The sequence below is a fragment of the Meles meles genome, chromosome 10, assembly GCF_922984935.1.
Source record: "Meles meles chromosome 10, mMelMel3.1 paternal haplotype, whole genome shotgun sequence".
In the NCBI taxonomy this organism is placed as follows: domain Eukaryota; kingdom Metazoa; phylum Chordata; class Mammalia; order Carnivora; family Mustelidae; genus Meles; species Meles meles.
This window is the reverse complement of record NC_060075.1, coordinates 11,582,307-11,605,812: the sequence shown is the minus strand read 5'-3', so window position 1 is coordinate 11,605,812 and position 23,506 is coordinate 11,582,307. Positions and strand designations below refer to the sequence as shown.

At 50.7% G+C, this 23,506-nt stretch overlaps 1 protein-coding gene across 1 annotated transcript; it reads right to left on the bottom strand.

Moving 5' to 3' along the window:
* Nucleotides 1-65: 65 nt before the first annotated feature.
* EPHA1 (EPH receptor A1) lies at nt 66-15,879 on the bottom strand. Its single transcript, XM_046021217.1, has 18 exons — nt 15,741-15,879; nt 14,629-14,696; nt 9,852-10,133; nt 7,908-8,310; nt 7,529-7,684; nt 6,888-7,232; nt 6,619-6,746; nt 6,216-6,366; nt 5,656-5,752; nt 5,383-5,441; nt 4,432-4,557; nt 3,402-3,587; nt 3,179-3,240; nt 2,859-3,065; nt 2,502-2,651; nt 2,024-2,217; nt 468-623; nt 66-388 (listed from the first exon to the last, which is right to left on the bottom strand). Exons 1-18 carry the CDS (start codon nt 15,820-15,822, stop codon nt 310-312), a joined length of 2,931 nt encoding a protein of 976 aa, XP_045877173.1. The 5' UTR covers nt 15,823-15,879; the 3' UTR covers nt 66-309.
* Between the last annotated feature and the right edge of the window lie 7,627 nt (nt 15,880-23,506).

The following is a 23,506-nucleotide window of genomic DNA, read 5'->3' as shown; positions in this document are numbered from 1 at the left end:
CTACAGCCCTCATGGGTGGGTTGGAGGAAATAACAAAGATAAAGAAACCAGGGGTAAAGGAGAAAACGGTTTATTTACAAAAATATATATGTATATGTGTATATATTAAACCCTTCCCCAGGTCCCTCCCACAATTACCTTTTTATTTCTACCCCCACCTCCCTTTTTAAAACAAAGGCCCCCAGGCCCAGAGGTGAGTTCCTCAGGGAAGGGTGGGCAGGAGCAGCACCAAAGGCCTACATCTCGTAGGTTGAGGGGAGGACTGTGGGGAGTGACCACGGCCCTCATCTTTGCGGGTAAGGGAGGGGCTCAGTCCTTGAAACCCTGAATACTGCAAAGAATGCGCTTCTGGTGTCCTGGCAGCGTGATCCCCATCTGTGCCAGGTCCCTGTGGGTGATGAAAGGGGAGTGTGAGTGTGGGCTTACCTCCCAGGAGTCCTCCCAGCCCAGGCCCGCGGGGTCCTCACTCGGCCGTCAGCTCCAGCACACACTCCATGGTGTCCAGCCCCGCTGAGCGGAAGTGCAGGATGTAGCGTTTCATGCGGATGGATTCCAGCCACTCGGGGACGCTGCGATAGGGGATCCCGTCCGAGCCGCTCAAGCTGGGCAGGCGAAGCGTCACCCTGTGAGATGCAGGGTACCTCAGTCCCATGGGAGAGGCAGGCGCTGTCCTCGGCCTCCCCACTCCAGCTTCCCTGACATCGGGGCTCAGCCCGTGAGCATGTGCAGCCAGCATTCGAGTTGGGTGTCTGAGCACAGAGATCATCTGGACTTTGTGGATTAGCCTGGCCATTGTCTGTGAACTCATTTCCTGGCCCGATTCCTGGTCTGCTCAGGGCAATGGGCAGGCCGACAGTCCTGCTGCACTGACAGGCCCAGGGGAAGTGGCCGCCCTGGGAGGCCTGCACACCAGCAGACCGCTAGCCCACCTCCCGTCAGAGTGGCCAGTGCTGCCTGATCAGGGGCTGACGCGCAAGGGTCAACCATCCCAGCCGAGGGGACGCAGAAGGCAGGAGAGCAGAGGCCTGGGAAGCCGGACAGGCTCCTGCCATTGTCGGAGTGGCCCCCGTGAATGCCAGGAGCAGCCACTGCTCGCCCCCTCCAAGCCCGGCTGTTATTCTTGCCCTCTGACACCCACAAGACAATGAGTGTTCCTGTGCTAAAGCCAACCAGAGCCAAAACCATTAGCAAAGTAAATCTGCTGGGGGAAAAATGTTCAGCATTCCAGAAAGATTAGCACATGCACTCTCCAGTATACGAGGGAGTTGTGCTCCAAAAGATAGCTTCAAAAGTTGGAACTTGGAGCACATTTTCTCCCAGAAACAAGGTTATATATGGTGGTTTGATACAGAGGCTGGCATGCCAGGGCTGGCTTACTTGGTTAAGCATTCGAAGTCCAGCTTTGCCCATCTCCCCCACCAGTTCATTCTTCACATTCTGGCAACCTTTTTGGTAAAACACAATTCTGATCCTGCCCCTCCCATTTAAAAACTGGTCAACAGTTCTCCATGCTCAGGGTGAAGTGCAAACTTCTCGGCAGAGCTGGTCTTCCTGGCACAGACCCTGCCACCTCGCCAGCTTCATCTCTGGCCACGGTCCCAAAACAACACTGCTGGGATCCTGCACTATTTGTAATCAGCCTGCCCTTCGCTCCCCAACCTGTGCTGGCCATGTGTCCTGGGAGACCCCACAAGGCCGCATGACATCCCACTGGTAATTGCTGGTTTCTGTCTTTCCCACCTGTGACCAAGCTCCCTGGAGTCAGTATCAAGTTGTCAGCACTGCTTCTATGGGCTATCCATCTCTCTGCACTTGCTTCCTCTCTTCCACCAAGCTGGGGCTAGACAGCGCTCCCATCAGGGTGGACTGTCCCCAAGGACGCGGACTATAGTCCTGCCTCAGGCGTATGCTGTGCTCTTCCCAGAAATCCACAGGCCCAGAACTCAGTGAATGGAGCTGAATGTCCACTTCCATTCTTGCAGGTCTGCCCTCTGAAAGCCCTTGCCCTCTCCAGTGTGGGTACCTGGGATCAAAGTTGGCAATGGTCCGCAGGGAATGTGGGTTGGCGAGCAAATGTTCCAGGTGTGCCTTTAGCTGGTGGAAGGAGGGCCGACGGGCACGGTCATAGGCCCAGCAGTTCTTCATGAGTTCATAGAGAGGGGCAGGGCAGTCCACGGGAGGTGGCAGCCGGTACCCATCCTCAATGCTCTTCATTACCTGCAGTGGGGAAGGGGTGCATGCTTGAGGGAGAAGCTCGCCTTCCCTGAAGGCCCCTGAGAAATCTCTGTTCACGCAAGACAGAGGCAACTGAGCCTCTACCTGCCCCTGACAGCAGTAAAGAGAACAGGGAATAAGGCAAAGGGGACTGAGAACAAGAGTGCAGAAAAGCTGCGGGTCAGGAAGAAGGAATAGGATATTTGCAGGCAAGAGCCATGGGATGATTTTGGGAGAGGAGAGGTGAGTTAGGGGTGACAAGGCGGGGAGGAGTCCTCCAGGCTTACCTCCTGATTGCTCATCTCTCCGTAGGGCTTGTCTCCAAAGCTCAGCACCTCCCATATCACAATCCCAAAGCTCCACACATCGCTGGCCGTGGTGAAGGTGCGATGGGCGATGGCTTCAGGGGCTGTCCAACGGATGGGGATCTTTCCTCCCTAATGGGGCATGTAGGACAGAAAGGTGACATTTTTCAGGACATGGTGGGAGAAGTGGGTGAGAAAACAACTGTCAAAGGGATAAGTAATTATTATGTCCACAAAAGCATGTGTCCTTACTCGTGCACGTGACTATATAGATGGCACGTAATTGCACACATGTGTGTGTGCGTGTGTGCATGGGCGTGATGAGTACAGGGCTCTAACCTGGGTTTCATATGTGCCATCCAAATTGTCCAGGAGGCGGGTCAAGCCAAAGTCAGACACCTTGCAGCACAGGTTCTGACTAACTAGGATGTTCCTGGCGGCGAGGTCCCGGTGGACGTAACTGTGGTCACTGAGGTAGTTCATGCCAGATGCGATGCCCTGCAGCATGGCCACCAGCTGCCCAGGGACCAGCTGGTCCTCCCGCTCCTGCAGCACAGTGAGTGGGCAGGTTAGGGAATGGGCAGGGTCTCCTCTTCCCAAACCAGGAGCCAACCCCAGGGATCCACGGTGCACTGCCCAGCTGGCTCTGCCCTCCTCACCCTCAGGAAGGCGTCCAGGGCTCCATTCTCCATAAACTCTGTGATGATCATGATGGGCTTTTCTGACACACAAAGTACACGTCAGCACAGCAGCCTCTGCCCCATCTTTACCCAGAACCAGACTTCTGCCCTCCGCACCATATCTTCCCTTCACTCCCAGTGGTCTCATGCCCTCCTTTCCTCCTCCTTCCCTCCCCATGATCCGAGAGACAGCTGCTCGTACTCTTTGTGACAACGCCTTCCAGGTGCAAAATGTGTGGGTGGTTGAACTGGCCCATGATGGTTGCCTCTCGAAGGAAGTTCCACCACTGGCCATCTGGAGAGGTGTCCTTCAAGGTCTTGATGGCCACAGTCTTGCAGTCCTGGCTGGGGATTCTCAGAGTGCCTCGATATACTTCCCCAAACTCTCCTGGATGGAAAGAAAATAGGCCGTGGTCCGATGCCCTGTCAGGCAACCCTGGGGGGATGGGGAGCCATATCCTCCAGTCCCCAGGTTCCTGTCTTCTCTGATCGAAGAAGTGGCTTGCCCTTGTTGTGCTGCGGGGTTGGGCTGCCCTTCCTGGGAAGGGGACAGGAGTCTGGAAGAGGAGTGTAGCTCTATGACCTGTCTAGGACTGTCTCCCACATGAGCATAGCTCTTGGCTAACAGGAGCTGCTCGGCAAATGGCCGGTGAAGGCGGTCATGCGGTGGCTCTGGGCTGTGTTTACAAAGGGCAGGTGGGGCCAGGGCCAGTGCACCAATGACCAGGGAGGCGGACCATTGCCTCCTCTCTTCTGCAAGATTCTCCGGTCACGGCTCAGCTGGCATAGCTGCACAGTTGGGAAGGACACTGCTAGTCTCTGTTCTCCTGCTCAGATCCATGTCCTCTGCTGACCCAAGGGATCAGGGCAGCCCAAGGACACTGGGCCCCTGGTGGGGTGGAAGGTGGAGATTCAGAGGGAGGCTCTGAATCTCTCCCGCACTTGGGAACCATGTGAGAATAGCCTAGGCCTGTGCACAGTGACCCTCTGTTGACAAGGATGACGTGTGAAGGCTGTTCAGTAGAAAGTCCACAGCCACAGAAGCAGATTGTGTGGGGAGCAGGGGCGGCTCTCAGACACCTGATAAGGGGGTTACAACACAACCACAATGATTCAAGGAGAACATAGGGTAGTACAGGGAAGGAACTCATCTAGGAGCTCTTGGGCCAGCTGAGAGGCTGGCTGGCTAACAGTTCTGGGCTGTCACATAACAGGGGACCTGCCCGGCTCACCTTCCCCTATGACAGTGTCCACAATGAGCCAGCCTGGATCAAGCTCCTGGGTGAAGTCCAGGGCTCCCTGGGCAGGGTCCTCATATGCTTGGAGGTCCACATAAGGCTTCAGCCACAGCTTGTCCTCTGTGGGGAGAACAGGGAGTGCTCGGCCACAGGAGCTCCAACTGCAAGGCTTAGGAAGGTTTTTTTGGGGGTGGTAAGGAGAGGTGAGGCCAAAATCACTCCCCAGCTTTCTCATTCTTCTATTCCCTTAGGAGTCCCGTTTTGGCTAAAGTGGGAGAAAGTCTCTGTAGCAATGGGGTCTTCCTCTGCCCTGTGCAAAGCTCTGTGTCCCTGCCCCCAGGGGCCCAGAGCACTGGGCCAGAACCTTGGCCTGAAAGCCGTTCACGGCCTCCAGTGACCTAATCTTCCCACGGTTCACTGACCACACTTCAAATTCCTTACCCTTCCTCTCACCCCTGCTAGCCATACTCCTCTGATCACTCACACCTCATTCGCATTCACAGACAAGGCTCACTCTCACTCCTTCACTTGGATGGACCACTGACTCCCCCTTTGGTGGGGCACCTAATGAGGAGATCAGCAGGAAGGCCACATGCCTTAGAGGACTTTAGGAAGCCTGCCAGCAATCCCTTTCCCACTGAGTCTCAGCCCACAGACCTGGCCAGCCAGATGGGGGAGGCTGCCCAGGGCCTGGGTGCCGGAACAGTGGCACCAAGAGCTACCAGGTAATTGCACAGAGCCTCTGGGGGGCTATCAGAACAAAGTTAATTAACCAAAGTTAATTAGGTAGCAAAACAGAAAAGCCCTAGAGACAACAGCCCCAACCTGTGCTCCCAGAGTTGGCCTACAAATGTGGGTTCTCTGGTTCTATCCCAGTGGTACTTCCCAATACCCTTCCCCACATATACACACACAGGTGCCCCCGGCTCACCTCGGTTCACTCACCTCGGTTCACGTCGGCGACGCGATCACGTTGCCTCTGCCGGTGTCGCTGCTGAGTTTTCCTGTGGGGGTGAGGGGGCAGCTTCTTCAGAGTCTCGGCATGACCACATGCACGCAAGGGCCTCGGGCTGCCTTTTTCCCCACAAACGACAGGGGATGGGGGCATAGGATGGGGGCTTTCATACTAGGTGATGGGCATGTTGCTGGGGCTGCCTTTGGGGCTCTGGCCAGGCCGAGGGAGCACGGAGGGTGGCCGGGGAGGGGCAGGGACAGCACCTGGAGCGGAAGAAGAGGATGCCCAGCAGCAGAGCGACAGCCAGCAGCAGCCCGAAGATGATGGCAACAATCTCTCCTCCGGTCAGGCCCCTGGAAACTGTGGCACATGGGATGAGGAAGTCTGGAGGGCTCAGAGTCCATCGGGATGATGGAGGCTAAAAGGGTCCGTGCAGGGGCAGGGCCCTCAGTGGGCCTCAGGTGTGTGTCCCTTCCCCAAGGAGATGGGTGTATGTGTGTGTGAAAGAGAACCAGCACGCGGAGGCCGCACACTGGGACCACTCACGTGGGGAGGGCTGAGCACAGAACTGAGGGGTTCGCAGATTTGATGGGGAGCTGGCTGGCAGCATCACATCAGAAGGTGTATCTGAGGAGATTATGAAGAGGCGGGGGCTTCGTGTGCCTCTGTGTGGGGCTCTCCCTGCACCCTGGGCAGCTCCTGTGCGTCTCCGCACATGCATGCAGGAAGGGGAAAGGTCACTGACTGGAGCATGGTCTGAGAAGCCTCAGTGGGATGACAGGTGCATGTGTGTTTGGGGTAGAACACAGGAGAATCCACCCACCTGGAGGGCTTGTCCGAAATTCATGGTCAGGGGAGAAAGGACCAGGCCCTAGAGGGGTCAGCATTCGAACTCTGACAATGTATGTGGTGTCTGGCTGCAGTTCAGTCAGCAAGACCCTGGGTTCCAGAACCATCTGGTGCCGTTCTTCATCCTGTTGATGAGAGCTAACCTTAACTGGGCTGTGCCAAGCCAGACCCGGTGAAGGGGATGGGCAGTCTTGGGATCACGTGGAGCGGGGTGGGTGGGGGAGTGGCCAGGGCAAGGGCTCTTTGTAGGCTTTTGTCCCGAGAAAGCCGCACAGTTCACTGTGGTCAGATTTCCCTCCATCCCATCACCCAGGCCAGGGATGCAATGGTGTGCCCAGGCATGGACCCTGGACGCGGTCTTTCAGCCACACCCTCACCTGATTCAGCACATGTAGCTCATAGCTCAAGTTCCCCCCGGGGCTGCGGGGCCGGGATCCTGCCCAGGTCAGTTCCAGCTGCCGTGGCTCCTTCTTCACCAGCCTCAGGGACAGGCCTGACAGGGACTCTGTCAGTCAGGAGAGTTCCAGTGGGTTTGGAAAGAAAGAGGAAGTAACTTTAACGGCTTTTCGATTGCTTCCTGCCCATCCATTTGTCCCTGTGGTTCGAAGCCCTTCTGGTTTCTTCCAGTTCTGTCCTGGTTGCTCACCTGCATGCCCCATGCTGATGCTCAGGGAGGCGCTGGCATGTGTGGAGGGGCCCAGCCCCGACACTCCATTCTGGGCCTCAACATTAAAGGTGTAGTTGGCATAGGGCTCAAGGCCGTTGACACGCACAGCTGGTACCGTGAGCCCACTGGCTCCTGGCGAAAAGCGCACACTTCCCCCACAGGGCTGGCAGGGTCCTCCGTCCACCGCTGCTCCCCGACACTGAGAACACCACACACTGTACCTCACATCCTGGCGCCCCCCCATATCTGCTGGGGGTTCCCAACGCAGGGAGAGCTGAGTCCCCAAAACAGAGAAGCTCAGGTTTTGGGGAACTGAAGGGGGCCCTGTAAGGAGAAGAGGGGCCATTAAGAGGAGCCAGCTTTGCTCTCATCCAAGCTGCTGGCCCCTGCCTCCTTCCACCTCTGAAGGCCTTGCTGGGAGATTTGATTCCAGAAATGAGGAATCACCTCATTTCTGCATTCTTCTAGGGAAAGTAAGGCGCAAGGGAGGAGCTTTAAGGGTTTGTTGCTTTAAAGGATGCCCAGTATATGAAAGCTCTGGAAAATTCCAACCTTAACTTGGACTCAACAAAGGGATGCACCTCCCTGCAGATAGCTAAGCCCTGCCTCCTTGGACTCACGTGTGCATGACACCTGGGGGCCCTCCCCAGGGGCTCGGAAATGGCCGCTCTCACAGGGACAGATGGTGGCCCCCTCAGACTCTGCTGTGCTGTGTCCGGGGCACTTGAGACAATGGGGTATATCTGTGTCCGCTCGGTAGGAGCCGCTAGGGCAAGCTGGAGAGAGAATGAGGGAGAGCCATGGATATCCAGTTTTTATGGGCAGACTCCTCCCCATTCAACCCCTCTCCCCCAAGCCTTTGTACCAGAAACACCCTACATGTGTCTCCTTGGGGGTGCTCAGCCACTCAGTCTAAAAATGGCTGAGATGGAGGACAGGCATCCTTCCCTCCCCCAAGCAGCCTCTGCGTGTCCTCATCCCCTCCTCAAGGCTCCTTACCCAGGCATCCTTCACCGTTGCCATCTTCCTCATAGCCTGGCTCACAGTGGCACTGTCCCACGGGCACCAACCACTCACCGTCGGGGCTGCAGTGCATGCGGGGTGCCCCTGAGGGGCCAGGGCTGGCCTGGGCATGGGGCAAGCAGGTCCCTCCCACTTCCACCAATCCGCCAGGGCCAGGGAGAGTGTCGGGGAACCGGGCCAAGCCGTGCACAGCCTCGGGACAGCGCTGGTAGAACACCCTCACAGACACCAGGGCCACACAGGCACCTGGGTTGTGGAAAGCGAGGTAAAGGCCTCGGCGGGTCAGGCGGCCCAAGGAGCAGCGCTCCACATTCAGTTTCACTGCACCAGACGCCAGGTCTCGGATGGTGAAGCTCTGGTCTGCAGCCACAGTGGTTACCTGGCAAGGAGCAGGGGGAAAAGGGGTATGGCGAAGTCATGCTTCATTTCCATGGAACAGAAAACGATTGTTTGTGTAATTCTTTATAGTTTACACCATAAACCAAGTCCATAAACCAAGGGCTTATTACCTGTGAGCTAGTGAGCTAAGCATCTTAGGTGTGTTATGCTCTTTGGGTCCATACAATAAACCTACGAGGCAGGATGGATTACCAGCCCCACTTAACAGACAGAGAAATTAAGGCTAAGAGAGGTTCCAGACCTCGTCCAAGATCACACAGTCACTACATGACGGGACTGGAATCCAGGCCGTGAGACGCCACAGCCCATATAATTTCCACTACTCGAAGGTGTTCCCAACCTCTGTGCCAATGAGTGATCAGTTATAGAGTGCATCATCATTAATTTATTACTAATAACAAACTTTACAACATCTTCCCTTTGGGGGAAAAAAAATGAGAGCACTTCCTATGATAACATGCTCTGTATACCTCCGCCTTCCAGTGTGTTTTCCTGAGCAGGAAAGAAACGGATGGAATTAGAGAGCGAGCCTGCCGAGAACGGTCTCCCCGCACAACTCCAGGCGGACTCACAGGGGCGTGTCGCACACCAGCGCCCTGCGTGCTGATAGCGAAAGTCCAAATACCTCCTCCCTGCCTCCACCAGGGAAGGCTGTTATCTCAGTGGAGGCTGGCCTCTGCAACAGGCGAGGCCGGCACTGTGAGCAACACTCTTTCCGCACCGGGAAACCTGGGAGCGGGTAAAGCTGAGCCCGAAGATGGGACACAGCAGAAAAGGCACAGCGGCTCCTCCTTATCCGCAGGCTGGCTTTTGGGGCTGCAGGTGTTAACGACGGCCGTCAGCCACCGCCGAAACAGGTGATCCCCCTTCCGACCTTTCGTGAGAAGGTCAACAGCAGTTTCACGCTGCGTCACGTCATCGCGTCATCACGTCGCAAGCCCAGCGTCACGCCGCAAGCCCAACGTCACGCCGCAAGCCCAGCGTCAGGATTCAACACCTCGCCGCTGGCCTCACCTCGTCTCCTCACAGGGCGCTGTCAGCTCACGGCATCACCACCAGGAGGAAAAGGGTGAGTACCAACCAATGGGGTATTTCAAGGGAGAGAGCGAGACAGAGATGGAGAGAGACCGATAGGGTAAGAGACTACAGCCTGAAGACCTTTGTCACCTTATACTGCTCGAACTGTCGTCGCTCTTTACTAGTTACCGTCACCCCTCTCCCGCGGTGCCTCGTGTGCGCAGGGGTGGGCGCTCGGAAACAACACAGCACGTCTGCGGTGCAGTACTGCCCGCGGCTCGGATATCCAACGGGGGCTCTGGGACGTGCGCCCCCCGGCTAAGGGGGGGCTGCTCTACTCACATCCACCCCTTCTGAGCTCTAGGCCCACGTTCTCGTCCTTATTCGACACCTAGACCCTCTTTGTGTTTCTGCCACTTTGCCTTTTCCTTAGCGGAGCGGGGTCACAGGGAGGAGGGAGGCAGGAACCAGTGTTAGGACCGAACGGTGGGGGTTTAAAAGCACCTTCTGGAACAAGGGCCGTCGGAGCTGGATGCCCACATCCTGGTCGCTCTCCATGTAGAGGAGGTTGAAGGTCTCCTTGCAGCCCAGAGGCCCGGCTCCCCCGGGGAAACTCTTGCAGTCCCTCACGGTGAACTGCAGCTCCACATGGACCCGAGAAGCTTCCTCCCCTCGGTAAATCCAGTTGGAGCGCAGCCAGTGGTCAGTGTCTCCGCCTGCTTGCACTGGGCAGTCCTGGTACATGTAGAGGGGCGTCCCGTTCAGTATCTGCTGCACCTCACTCCACTGCGGGAGGAAAATCCCCGTCAGGCTCCGAGTCAGCACGTGGTCCCCAAACTCTGGTTTTGTGGCGCCCGTGATGGGGAAGCTGTTGTCAGGGCTCCAGGGGTTCACGCTACTTGTCCTGCTCTCTTTCCACCCCTGGGCCCGAGGACAGTCAGTTAAATGTTTAGGGTCAGGAGCTACTGAGATATACAAGACAGGCAAGACAATACCCTCTTATGATCTGCAGCCTTGGATGAGTCCACTCCCAACTGAAGTTTGAGCGCCAGTTTTTACTGGCTCTCATCGGCAGAGCTCTCAAGTGCCCCAAAGCGAGACTGTTATGGCATAAGCCCAGTCCAAAACCTCTCTGCCTGTTTGTTCAGAGAAGAGGATACTGCATTTAATATCAAGGCCCCTAAGCTTTTGGAGGGCAAGAACAGGCACAGGGGCACCTGGGTGGCTCAGTGGGTTAAAGCCTCTGCCTTCGGCTCAGGTCATGATCTCAGGGTCCTGGGATCGAGCCCCGCATCAGGCTCTCTGCTCAGCAGGGAGCCTGCTTCCACCTCTCTCTGTCTGCCTCTCTGCCTACTTGTGATTTCTCTCTCTCTGTCAAATAAATAAATAAAATCTTAAAAAAAAAAAAGAACAGGCACAGAACTCTTCTGTATAGGGGGAACTCACCCTCTCTAATATTCCTTCCAGTTATGGTCACTATCAAAATCAACAACCAACAGGATTGGGTGGACTCCTGGACTCCATGCAGTCCACACCCCCTTAACTGCTTTTACCTTAAAATAATTTTTAAACTTACTAATAATCATAGTTAGCACAAACGGGCCACTCACCGTTGTAAGCACTTTCCATGAGGAAACTGAGTAACAGCAAGGTTAAAGGACTTGCCCTATGCCCTCAGTTGTTAAGAGGCTGAGCTAGGGATGTACCCAGGCACTCTAGGCTCGAGTTTATGCTCTTGATCATTATGTCTCTACACACTTCTTAGTCAAAGTCAGAGAACATATATAGTGTAAAGTGAATGTCCTCTCACCCGACTACCCCTTCACAGGGAGCCACTCTGAACAATCTGGAATAAAGCTCACCACACCATTTTCAGTACCTCTATAGAAATGGCTGAAGATTTTTGTGTGGATGTGTTTTTAACATATATATATTTTTAAAACGTAAGTGCTATTTTTTTTTTTTTAAAGATTTTATTTATTTATTTGACAGAGAGAGATCACAAGTAGATAGAGAGGCAGGCAGAGAGAGAGAGAGGGAAGCAGGCTCCCCGCTGAGCAGAGAGCCCGATGCGGGACTCGATCCCAGGACCCTGAGATCATGACCTGAGCCGAAGGCAGCGGCTTAACCCACTGAGCCACCCAGGTGCCCCACGTAAGTGCTATTTTGTAACCTGCTTTTTGCTCTTAACAAATAAAGTCTTTGAAAGATGTTCATAAGTGGGGCCTGGGTGGTCCAGTCAGTTAAGCATCTGCCTTCAGCTCTGGTCATGATCTTAGGGTTCTGGGATCAAGCTCAGTGGAGAATCTGCCTCTCCCCCCACTCGTACTCTCTCCCCACTAGTGCTCTTGCTTGCTCTCTCTCTCAAATAAATAAAATCTTAAAAAAAGATGTTCCCAAGAGTATAAACAGATCTAATTCTTTTTAGCAATCCATAAAATAGTATTCTACTGTATGAATGAACTATAATTCATTTAATCATTCATATATTGTTGGACATTTAGGTAATTTCTAGTTTTTTTTTAAGTAAACATGTACAGATTTCTACAAGATTTCTGTAGAACTGCTTTATCAAAGGATAAGTATTATAAATTTTTAAAGAAGATACTGTCAAATTGGCCTCCAAAAAGGATTTAATCAGTTTACACTTTTACCACCAATGCATGAGGCCCCATTTTTTGAAAACCTGGATATTAACGATCTCTTTACTTTTGGCCTATCTTATGGACACAAACACAACTTCTTGCCATTTTAATTTACATTTTTTTGGAGGTTTTGCATTTCTAATTTGTTCACTGGCTATTTCTATTTCTATGTAATTATCTGTTTCTAAACTTTGCCTGATAGCCTGTTCTTCTCTTTTTGGAGTATGCATTTGGATGAGGCTTTTTTTTTTACAGTATAAATGTTAATCATTTGCTTGAAATATATTTCAAATGTTTTCTTCCCATCATGCCACTTAATTTGCTAATGATGTCTCTGATGTTGGTACCTTAAAAATTTCACATAATAACATCTCTCTTCTCTCTCTATGATTTCTGTGTTGTGTACTTTGCTTGAAAAGCTCTCTCATCCCAAACTTATAAAGATCTTCTATATTTTCTCCTAATATTTTTGTAGGTTTGGTTTTTAGGTTTAGATTTGAATCTCCCTAGCGTTTGTATTTTTGTGTATAGTGTGAAATGGAGATGTAACTTTACAGCTTTCTTCTAACTTGTTGTCTTCTTTATAAAATTATGGACATCCGAATGTCAATTTACTATCTAGTCTATACTTTGCACATTGATTTGCAATTCCAATGTTATCACATACTAAAGTCTCATGTATGTGGGTTTTCTATTCTGTTCCATTGACCTGGGTATTCTTGTGCGGTGTCACGTGTTTTAATTATAGGCGATGTATGGTATGTTCTGATATCTAGTAGGACAAGTATTCTATTTCATTATTCTTTTTCAAAAATTCTCAGCCATTCTTATGTATTTTTTTCTGCTAGATGGATTTAAGAAAGGAGCTCTCAAATTCTATAAAATATTCCGTTGATATTTTGGTTGCAACCCCTTTGTCTTATAGTGGAGTCTGAGGCCCTCAGAGTATCTCCTTTTCCAAGGGTGTTCATTGCTATACTCACCTCTGGGAAAAGGCAAGAGAAAGCACCATTAACTAAGAATTGGGTGGGGTGGGGCAGGGGCAGAAATCCATGAGGTACAGTTCAAAGATTGGGCAAGGGTGTCCCGGCAGTGAAGGCATGCAGGGCCTGTTCTTAAGAGGAAGTATGATGGGGAAGCCCAAGTGGAAGGCCTGGGATGGAGGTCTGGTGGAAGGGTAGTAGGTGGTTAATGTGCCGCTCATTAGCTAGATTGCCATAGCTGCGGCTGGAGCCAGGCACAGATGTTCCCAGCTGTAACTTGCCTCTCCCAGTCCCAGCAGTGACAGACGGGGGAGAACCAGCTGCCCAGGATCAGCAGCAAGAATCCTTTTGCTTATCATTTGGGCTGCTGGCTGCTCTACGGGTACATTCTGGGGAGCCTGAATTTGTGTGTGTGTGTGTGTGTGTGTGTGTGTGTGTGTGTGTGTTGAAAAGATAAGGAGGGGAGGGGGCAAGGTAGACATCAAGAGTATGTGACTGGGGCTGTCTCTGTGCCCTCCTGGTGCAAAGCTGTTTGGCTTGAGCTGCAAAAGGGGTCTTGCTTCCACTCCAGTCCAATAAGGGAAGAGTTATTTGGGTGGGGACAGCTAGTGCACACTGGGGGGGTGAAGGCCTGTGGGAGCCAGCAAATGGACCTGCAGCCCTCATTGTGGAGTGATTAGCTGGTTTATGAGATGAGGCACCTATTACGGCTGGCCTAATCCAGGATTTTCCAAGCAGCCCCTCCTATAGGATACATTATAGTTTAGTCTATTAATTCTAATTATAGGCCACTCTGTGGGAGAACTAAGAGTAGAGCCAGGACCCTAGGACCCAGAGGGAAAGTAAGCAAGTGACCCCAATCCCAGAAATAGAGGCTGCATTCCTACTGGAATAGGAAGGGTAAAGGGGTCCAGGACTAGAGGGGAGGAGGGCCTGAGGCCAGACTCCTGGAAGCTGAGGCCAAAGAGGTCAGCCTCCCATGGTTCTGTGGCTGGCTCTGCTGAGTGGTGGAAGGTGCTCTCTGGGACTCACAAAAACCTATCTCTGTTCACTAGGTTTTAGGAACACCCAAGGAGGGAAGGGACTTGGAGCAGGTTCAGATAGCTGGAATGCATGGTGTGCCTGGGCTGGGGAGGATGGAGAAGGTGCCAAGGGCTCAGGACCTCTAGTGGGGGGAGTGTTTAACTTTGGGGAGGCAAACACCCTTTAAAGAATTAGGTGAAAACTTTGGCTCTCCTCTCCATATACATATACACAATTTAGAAAATACACTTTTATGGAGTTCCCTGACCCTCTGAAGCCTATCTGTGCAACTCTATCAGAACAGATGAAACCTCAGATTGAGGTCACATCTGGTGTTTTGGTTCTTAGCCCTCAACCATCCCTGGTATGGCTCATCACCCCCAAGTTCTAAGTATTCAGCCCTCTCTCGCTGGAATAAGGAGGGAGGGAGCCAGGCGTTGAAGCGTTCTTCATGGGGTGAACCCAACCCCCCCCCAAATGTCCCATTCAGGAGGCTCTGACTCACCTCCCCTCCCCCTCCCTGAGGAGACACTTCCAGTTTTTCCTGCTCTTTTCTCTGTTCCTCCACCCACCTCGCCGCCCATTTCCCACTGGCCTGCAGCTTTGAGCCTTCCCTCCCCTGACACTTACCCCATCCTCTGGGGGATCCAGCAGCCAGCCCAGCTCTCCCTGTGCTGCGCTTGTGTCCATCAGAGTGACTGAAGTAGGGAGAAAAGGGGCCTGTTACCTCTGGGGGGGGGGGAGGCCCTACACGGTGCAACCCACATTCCTTCTCCTGGGCCCCCAGCCCCAAGGCTTCCACATCCTGTTCCTAACAGCTGCGACTTCCTGAGGTTTAGCCCAGGAAGGAGGAGTGAAGAGCTCTAGGGATTAGTCTGTCTTCCTCCAGAGTGTGAAGGGAGGAAGGCAGAGTCCGGGAAGGGCTGGGGCAAGGACTGGTCATCTGGATCTTTGGCCAAAGTCAAGGCAGGAAGTGTTGGGAGAGCAGCCACACACAAGACTTGCACCCTCTCAGCAGGGGCTGGTGCTGCCTGGGGGATCCATCCACTGCAGAACTGGAAGGGTGGATAGGCAAAAGAGAATCTCAGCCCCTGGAGGTCATAAGTGGTTAGGATGTGGACAGGGGACCTTCGAGGGGGTTCCTCGGTGGGGAGGCTCCCTTCTACTGGCAAAGGGCCTGCTCTGCCTGTGGTTGGGGGTGCGCAATGTGGGTACAAGGCATAGCTGAGCCTGGGAGGTAGCGCCAGAGAGGGTGTGCAAGCCTTCACATGGAAGGCTTGACCTGTACACCTGGGAACCCCTGCACCCCGAGTTCTAATCCATCCCCCAGCATCAGGTCCCTCTGTCCTCGGGCCTAGGATGGCATAAGGCAACTTCCCACCCCTGGCTTCATATGGTCTGGATCTCTGGGTTGGGCAACTGAGGCTGAGACCGCCTGGGAATGAGGGATCTCCATGATCCCTGGGGTGGAGGTCTGGACGCTGCCTCCCCGCAGCGGTCAGGAGCTCCCTCCCCACCGCAAGGCACAAACTGTAGGCTAGGGTGACTGACCCGGGAAAGCAGTTGTTTGGAGGGTCAAAGACCAAAGACTAGCCTGGCCAGTCGGTCGCCTGGCTGCGGGGGAAAACAAGAGCGCTGGAGAGGGGGGCGCGGAGAGGGCCTCCTCCGGAATGCCGGCTCCTGGACGAGGATGCCGGCCGAGCCCCAGAGGAGGGGGTAGGGGCGGAAGCGGGGGTCGGTACCTTCCTTGGCGCGCGCCCCCGGGGGCAGCGGGGCGCAGAGCAGCAGCAGCAGCCCAAGCCCCAGGGGCCAGCGCCACTCCATGGCGCCGGGCCGGGACCTGGGACCTCGGCCCAGATGGCTGGGTCAGGTCGCGAGGACTGGACGAGAAGGGAGGGCCGGGCGGGGGTGGGGGGCGGGGCCAGCGCCAGGGGCGGAGCCCGGCCTCACCTGGATCACCTTCTTAAAGGGACAGTAGGGCAGGAAGGAAACTTGTTAGACTGGTAATAAACTTCAAAACCGGAGGCGTCTTGACTGGAATGAGACTGCCGGCGCCGCCTAGTGAGTGAGATTAGGAATTGACTAGCCTGGTTCTAACCCTAAACCCAACCCAGTCTTGATCCAGCCTTTAACCTAATTCTACCTCTGACTTGAACTACACCTCTACCTTTCTAAAGCTCTAGCAACGTAATAGGCACCGGGGAAGGCAGGGTTTTATGCTGCAGTAGGGGAGAGTTAGATAACCATAGTGCAAGGTGGGCTACAACTCTTAGAGATGCGAGGGGGTTGAAAGAGGAAGCAAGCCCAGCCTTCAAGGCTCATTGGGTGAGTCTTCAGGGAGTAGAAGGTGCGAGCTGGGTTTTCAATGGCAGAGATTGGGAAAGGCAAGGGCCTGAGGCAGGGAGCCTCAAGGTGCACTCTGGGAGTGGTAAATGGACCAGTCTGACTGCTGGGGTATGGGATTTGTCTTGGGAGCAGGGCAGAAAGGCAGGTGTGGCCAGAGCAGGGAAGGTCTTGGTAAACAGGTTACCATGCACTTCACAGAGCAAAAGAGAGGAATCCGTGAAGGTTTCTCAGCACAAGTGTTGAGAGGGAGCAGGTCCAGCTGCTTTAGCCCTATCGGGAGACAATTCGCATCCTTCCCATCCTCTTGGAGACTGTCTTACATTATATTTAACAAATGTTTATTGACTTTCTGGTCTGCACACATCAAGCTCTGAGAGAATCAAAGAAGAGTAAGACAGCCCCTGCCCTAAACAAGCTATTGGTTGGAGGAGCGTTGAGGGCTAGGGCACAAAGCAAATGCATATGACTAAAATGACAGACAGGAGTAGACCCCAACTGAGGTGTGAAATGGGAGTGATGGTGGCTCAAAGGGGAGTGATGGGTCCACTGAGGACGGTGGAGGCTCCACTCCTAGGTCCTCTCGTTCCTATACCCCTTCCTGGCTCCATCTCATTTGGGTGAATCATTCATAGTCTTTGTATCACTTAAACTGCATGTTTCAGTCACTGTGGAGAAAGGGAGGTGGTGCATTACAGATGCATACTTTATTTTCAAAAATTAATATTTCTCAGGCTTTCTTTTTTATATAGATACATATGAGAAGAAAATGGTGTATAATTTCCTGGCCCAGACTATCCTTATTGGCATAAATAAATAAGTAAATGTAATCTGTGCTCCTTGGTTGGAAAATTCACTTTGAAGAGATAAGAGGCAAAATGGAAAGTAGAACCCTCCCTCCTTCCACCATCCAGTTCCTCTCCCCAGAGTTAACTGCCACCAATCCTGTTTTGAGATTCTCCCAGGATTTTTCTCCTAAACACACACACAGACCTGCTTTTAGAATATATACAGAGGGGCCCTGGGTTACATACACTCTGTTATGCACCAGGGGCCTCTTTCTAATGGTAAGTACTTTGGGAAGGAGGCCCAGGCTCCTGCAGGCCCACTGGGGTCAGAGCTTTGTGATTTCAGCAGGGAGGAGGAATGGGCGGGTGAAGGGTGCACAGCCAACAGAAGGGGGGAAATGGAGCAAGCTTTGGACAATTGCTGCTAGGAAATAAGCCAGACTGTGGTGAGGTAATGCATGTGTTCCTTGCTATAGTTTGTTAAAGTTATGAGACCCTTGGGACTGAAGGGGGTGGGGTGGGGGGCTGTTCCATGCAGTGAGAGGTGGTGTGGAGAGGGCTGGAAAGGAACTTAGCTTTGGTTTTAAGGTTGCTTTTCTGTCCAGGGTCGGGAAGTGATGCAGAAGGGGAACGAAAGCCCACCTTCTGTCTCCATTCATGATGGTCCCAGTTTGACAATTCCTCATTCCATTTGGCCTTCGATTTTGGCCTCTGCCCTTAACTAGCAGTGCCGCTTCATACTCCCTGGACCTTAGCTTCCTTGGACTCATGGGATCTTGGAAGCCCATTCCAGGAAAGATGGCAGGATTTGGAGTCAGAAGACGTAGGACGGCTCTATTCTGTGTCTCTGTTTCCTTAGCTATAAAATGGGATTAATCAAGCCCATTTCAGGAGCTAGATGAGATAATCAAAAGAGGAGAAAGTGCTCCCTAACAGTTAGGTACTATACAAATGCTGAGGTGGTAGGAGATGGTTAGAGGTGTGGCTTACTGAGGTTCTCCTACAGGTCTTCCAGAGAACTTCTGGGGTGGAACAATCTCAGTGACTAAGGCATCAGCTTTTTTTTTTTTTCCTCTTAAAAGCAAATTTATTGAGGGATAATTTGCATAAAATGAATTGCACCCATTTCAAGTGTACAGTTCAGTGGGTTCTGACAAAAGCATACGCCCTCATAACCACTGCCTCAGTCAAGATCCAGAACAATGTCATCACCCAGAAACGGTACCTTGTGCCCTTTGCAATCGATCCCACCGTGGCCCCAGTCTTCCCATCAGTATAGATAAGTGTCGCCCCCCTCCCCCCTTTATCCTTAGGTCCATGCATGTTCTGGGTATCAGCCGTTTGTTCCTTCTGGTTGTTGACCAGTATATTCTCTGTGTGGATGCCCTAAGACATTATTTAACACAAAAACCAAACCCAAAAGTCTTTCTCTGTTCAGCTTCCCCAGGAATTATTGGCCCCTTAACTCATAAGGCTTCTCAGAGGGACACTTGTTTTTCCTCTTAGGTGGAAAGAACCCAAGTTGTCTGGCCCTGTTCTCCTTCTGTAGTTGAGAAGGAAGGGAAGCTTGTATGTCCCTACTTCCTGGTTTGAGAAGGAAGGGAAGCTTGTATATCCCTACTTCCTGGGTTTCTGGCTTGCTCCCATAACTTGGACCTTAACACTTCCATGTTTATGTTATCCCATCCCCTGTCTGCCCTGATTCCCCCTCCCCAGCCTCACCTGGCTCTGCTGATCTGGGATAAAGGGAAATTTCACCTAACCTAGGTCAAGGCCTTGTCACGTCCATAAAGTTCTGGTTAAAACACAGCCTAATCAGCAGGGTAACGCAGTAAGCTGCCAGTAAAACTCTGAGAACATTAGTGCAAATTGGTTATCAAATGAGTATTAGATCCTTAGCAGGGGCCTGTGTAGATGGAACCAAACAGCTTTGTTCTGGCTCTTTTGGGCTGGCCTGCACTTGTAGGCAGCATAGTGCAGGAGACTGTGTGGGCAGTGGGAAGTGAAAGAACAGCCTTCTCTGAATGTGTTCTTGTGAATTCCGTACATCTTTGATCACAAGACTAATTTGGTCCTTCCCTTTCGTTCGCTTCTGAGCTCTTACCTATCTGTTCTCTGATCCTGGTTTACCATCAGGCAACAGGGGTGGGGATAATCATAGTTACCATTTATTACTGCACCTACGCATGCTGCCAGGGCACTTCACATACATTATTTCATTTACTTCTCACACCAACCCTTTGAAGAAGGTATTATTAGTTCTATTTTATAGATGGAAAAACCTGAGGCACAGGGAATTTAAGTTACTTTAGTTCAAAGTCACTCAGTTGCAGAATCAGGATTTGAATCCAGGTCTATCCGACTCTGGGGTCTAAGAGGTAGGCAACACCTAAATTTTGTTTTCCTACCTCCTTACCTTCGTCTCTCCTGGGTTAAAACAGCATGCATTAGATTTGCCTGTTTTCAAGCTTTAAAATTGGAATCGTGATATGCATTCTTTGGTATCTGAGTTCTTTCATTTACTCTTATCTTTGTGTGATTTATTTATGCAGTTGTGGGCTAACTCACTGCTGTATGATATTCTCTGGTATAAAGAACACCTTATTTTTAAAGATTTCTTTAGTCTTGATTAAACTTTCTACACTTGAACTGTCACACCGGGTGACTCCCAGAGTTTATGTGGCTGGCTGGTCTGGGTATCTCTGAAAGGGGCTTGATCTTTCCAAAAGGTAATTCTGGTTTTTGTTTTTTTTTAAAGATTTGATTTATTCGACAGAGAGAGACCCTCAGAGAGAGGGAACACAAGCAGGGGGAGTGGGAGAGGGAGAAGCAGGCCTCTCACTGTGCAGGGAGCCTGATGCGGGGCTCAATCCCAGAACCCTGGGATCATGACCTGAGCTGAAGGCAGCTGCTTAATGATTGAGCCACCTAGGCGCCTAGTAATTCTGTTTTTGAAGGAGATTTCTTGCTAGCCCCATGATTCCTAAATTGATTAAATCTATACAGAGGCAGCCTGTGAGCAATGCCACTGCCTGGTTATCGCCCTCTCCCTCCCCTGTACCTTTGTCTGTCTCTCCCACCTCCCATTTCACTTTGATAAGAGGAAAGCTCCTGACTTAAGTAGTTGTAATCTTCATACCAGGAGTAGGACTGTTTTGAGACAGAGGCCATTTGGATTTTTTTTTTCTTGAGATTTCAGGAGCAAAAATATCAATTAGAAAGTCCTACCATTGTGACTGAATAGCCATGTGACCTTGGGGAAATCACCTGTCTTGAATCTCAGATTCCTCCTCTAAAAAATGGGGGAAAGGGTGATAGGATGTTGGTCCTAAGCATCTATAGCACTGTGGATGAGATGGGTACCAACAGGATAAAGGACGCAAGCAGATGCTTCTGCTTCTGCTTTCCTTTTTGTGTCCTCCTGTACAGGGTTATTTGCAAGATAGATTTGGAGAATCAGGGAATAATAATAAGTCTGCTGAAGGAAGGAGGAGACTAAGTAGTGTCAGCCCCTAAATTATAAGGGATGTTTGCTTGAAGCTCAGACCTCAAGAAGAGGAAAGAGAAGAATAAAGCAAGAGCTAAGAGAAATTACTCTTGATGCATTTAGATTATGAGGCCATTATGGGACTAAATATGACACTAACACTTTCAGAAGATATTGCAGTTCTGCCTGCTCTTGTTTTTCTTAAGTTTCTGTTTCCCTTTGCAATATTAGAATCCTCCCAAGCATTTCATTTGTTTTAGAGGCAAGAAGGTAGTAAAAAACCATGACCTTGTGCCCCATTCTAGCATGGGCCCTAGAAGAGAGGAAACTCAAGATGGAGGGTGGGTGGTAGCCTCCACAAAAGAGATGGGGCTCTTTCTGGCGCTGATGGAGATACATGGCGGTGTGAAGTGGGAACTCACTTGGGGTTCTGCCTTCCATCCGAGTGCATATTTAGGTATGGGCTTTCCCTCAACATCTTCCTCATCCCCCATTCTTTTTCTAATTTTTTATTTTAAAAAATTTAAATTTAAAAAATTTTAAAAAATAAAACCAATTTGCGGTCTGTCCTGTTATTTCATTGATTTCTAGAGTAGTGACACTCCAGTCATGGAGTGGTCAGTAGTAAAGGGGCTGTGACTCAGAATTCCTTATACTAGTATTTGTGTGTGTCTCATGAGAATTCCTGTGCTTCTACCTTAACTTGTTTGCTTGACTGCCTCAGAAGATAATATTGCTACCCTGAGAAGTTAATACGCTCCATTAATGCTTAGGCAGGTAGAAGGGAGGGAGAGAACAAATGTGTCTCAGTGAACTGGGGCACGTCAGAAATTTAATAAGAACAAGTTGAGACAAGTGTTAAATACCAGAATCCCCCAGGAGAAGAGTGAGAGCTTGGTCCTTGTCGAAATGTTTACTGGTTAGACCACAGGAAGAGAACAGGGAGTAGTAGACTACCTATGTTGTAAAGTCAATTTTTGTTTAGCTAGTATGAGAGAGGAAAGGGCTGAAACAAACTGTCAGCTTTGTCTTCCGGATTGGGACAACAAAGTTTATTTGAAAAACTTACAATTTTATTGCTAGCCTAGGCTGGAAGTTCTGGGAAACTAACCTCTAGAGAGGGCTGGAATGTAGATTGGTACAACCCACGCTTTCAGTTTTAAGCTGCTGGTCCTGTGGTCCAGAGGTAATACTACCTTGTTGTCTTATAAAAGAAGTATTTGATAAGTATGGACCTTATTAATTGGGCATATTTGATTCCTTTTAAATTCTGCTTTGAATAAGTTTTTAATAAAAGAGATTTTAATAGGGCAATCCATACTTTTTTCGAAGTACCAGTTAGAAAGTTACTGTTATAAATATATACACACAGAAACATGCATGTTTGAACATACAGCTACAACCACCTCTGTTAAGAAATATCCAGGCCAAGGGTCATAAAATCTGAGCGCCACCTGGTGAGGAGAAGTAGGTATCTGCAGCTGTATCTTCAGGTATGCTATCAATAGCTAATTTACCCCGTATAAAATCTTAGAATAGCATGGGAATAATTATCGACATAATATGAAAGAGTGATTTTCATTATTATGAAAATGGGTAGGTTATAGGCTAGAAAGTAGTTTTCGGAGCTTGACTGTGTCATCCCAGCAGTGATAGCCTCTGAAGGGAGGGAGGGAAGGAGGGGTTTGTCATGGCCTAATGAGGGCTTGTCCTACCTTCTTGCATCAGTTCAGTTCTTGCTAATCCAGAACTGAAGCAAGATAGTAAGATCCAAGTTGCCTAGGAAGTGCTGGCTGGAGGAGAGGACAGTCATTATTTGCAATGCATCCATCAGGTACAAGGTGGAGAGAGATGCTTCTCTACTCCCTTTCAGTCCTCTTATCCTGACGCTGGGCAGAGAATCCATGAAGAAAGAATGGCAATAGTGTTTCTCTTTTTTCTTCTTTCTTTCCCTCTCTTGCCCTTCCTACTCCTCCCTCCCTCTCTTCTTTCTATTTTTTAAAAATAATTCTCTGGAAGCGTGTCTCATTATACCAAAATCAAAACCTGTACTTATTGTACTTGGTGTTTAATTTACTTAAAACTATTTTTTAACTCAGAATTTTTTTATTAAATTTTTAAATAAACATATAATGTATTTTTCCCCCATGAGTACAGGTCTGTGAATCACCAGGTTTACACACTTCACAGCACTCATCATAGCACATACCCTTCCCAATGTCCATAATCCCACCCCCCTCCCCCGGCCCTCCTCCCCCCAGCAACCCTCAGTTTGTTTTGTGAGATTAAGAGTCACTTATGGTTTGTCTCCCTCCCGATCCCATCTTGTTTCATTTATTCTTTTCCTAACCCCCAAACCCTCACGTTGCATCTCCCCTTCCTCATATCAGGGAGATCATATGATAGTTGTCTTTCTCCGATTGACTTATTTCACTAAGCATAATACCCTCTAGTTCCATCCACCTCGTCGCAAATGGCAAGATTTCATTTCTTTTGATGGCTGCATAGTATTCCATTGTGTATATATACCACATCTTCATTATCCATTCATCTGTTAATGGACATCTAGGTTCTTTCCATAAGTTGGCTATTGTGTACATTGCTGCTATAAACATTCGGGTGCACGTGCCCCTTTGGATCACTACGTTTGTATCTTTAGGGTAAATACCCAGTAGTGCAATTGCTGGGTCATAGGGTAGTTCTATTTCCAACTTTTTGAGGACCCTCCATGCTGTTTTCCAGAATGGTTGCACCAGCTTGCATTCCCACCAACAGTGTAGGAGGGTTCCCCTTTCTCTGCATCCTCACCAGCATCTGTCATTTCCTGACCATTTAATTTTAGCCATTCTGACTGGTGTGAGGTGGTATCTCATTGTGGTTTTGATTTGTA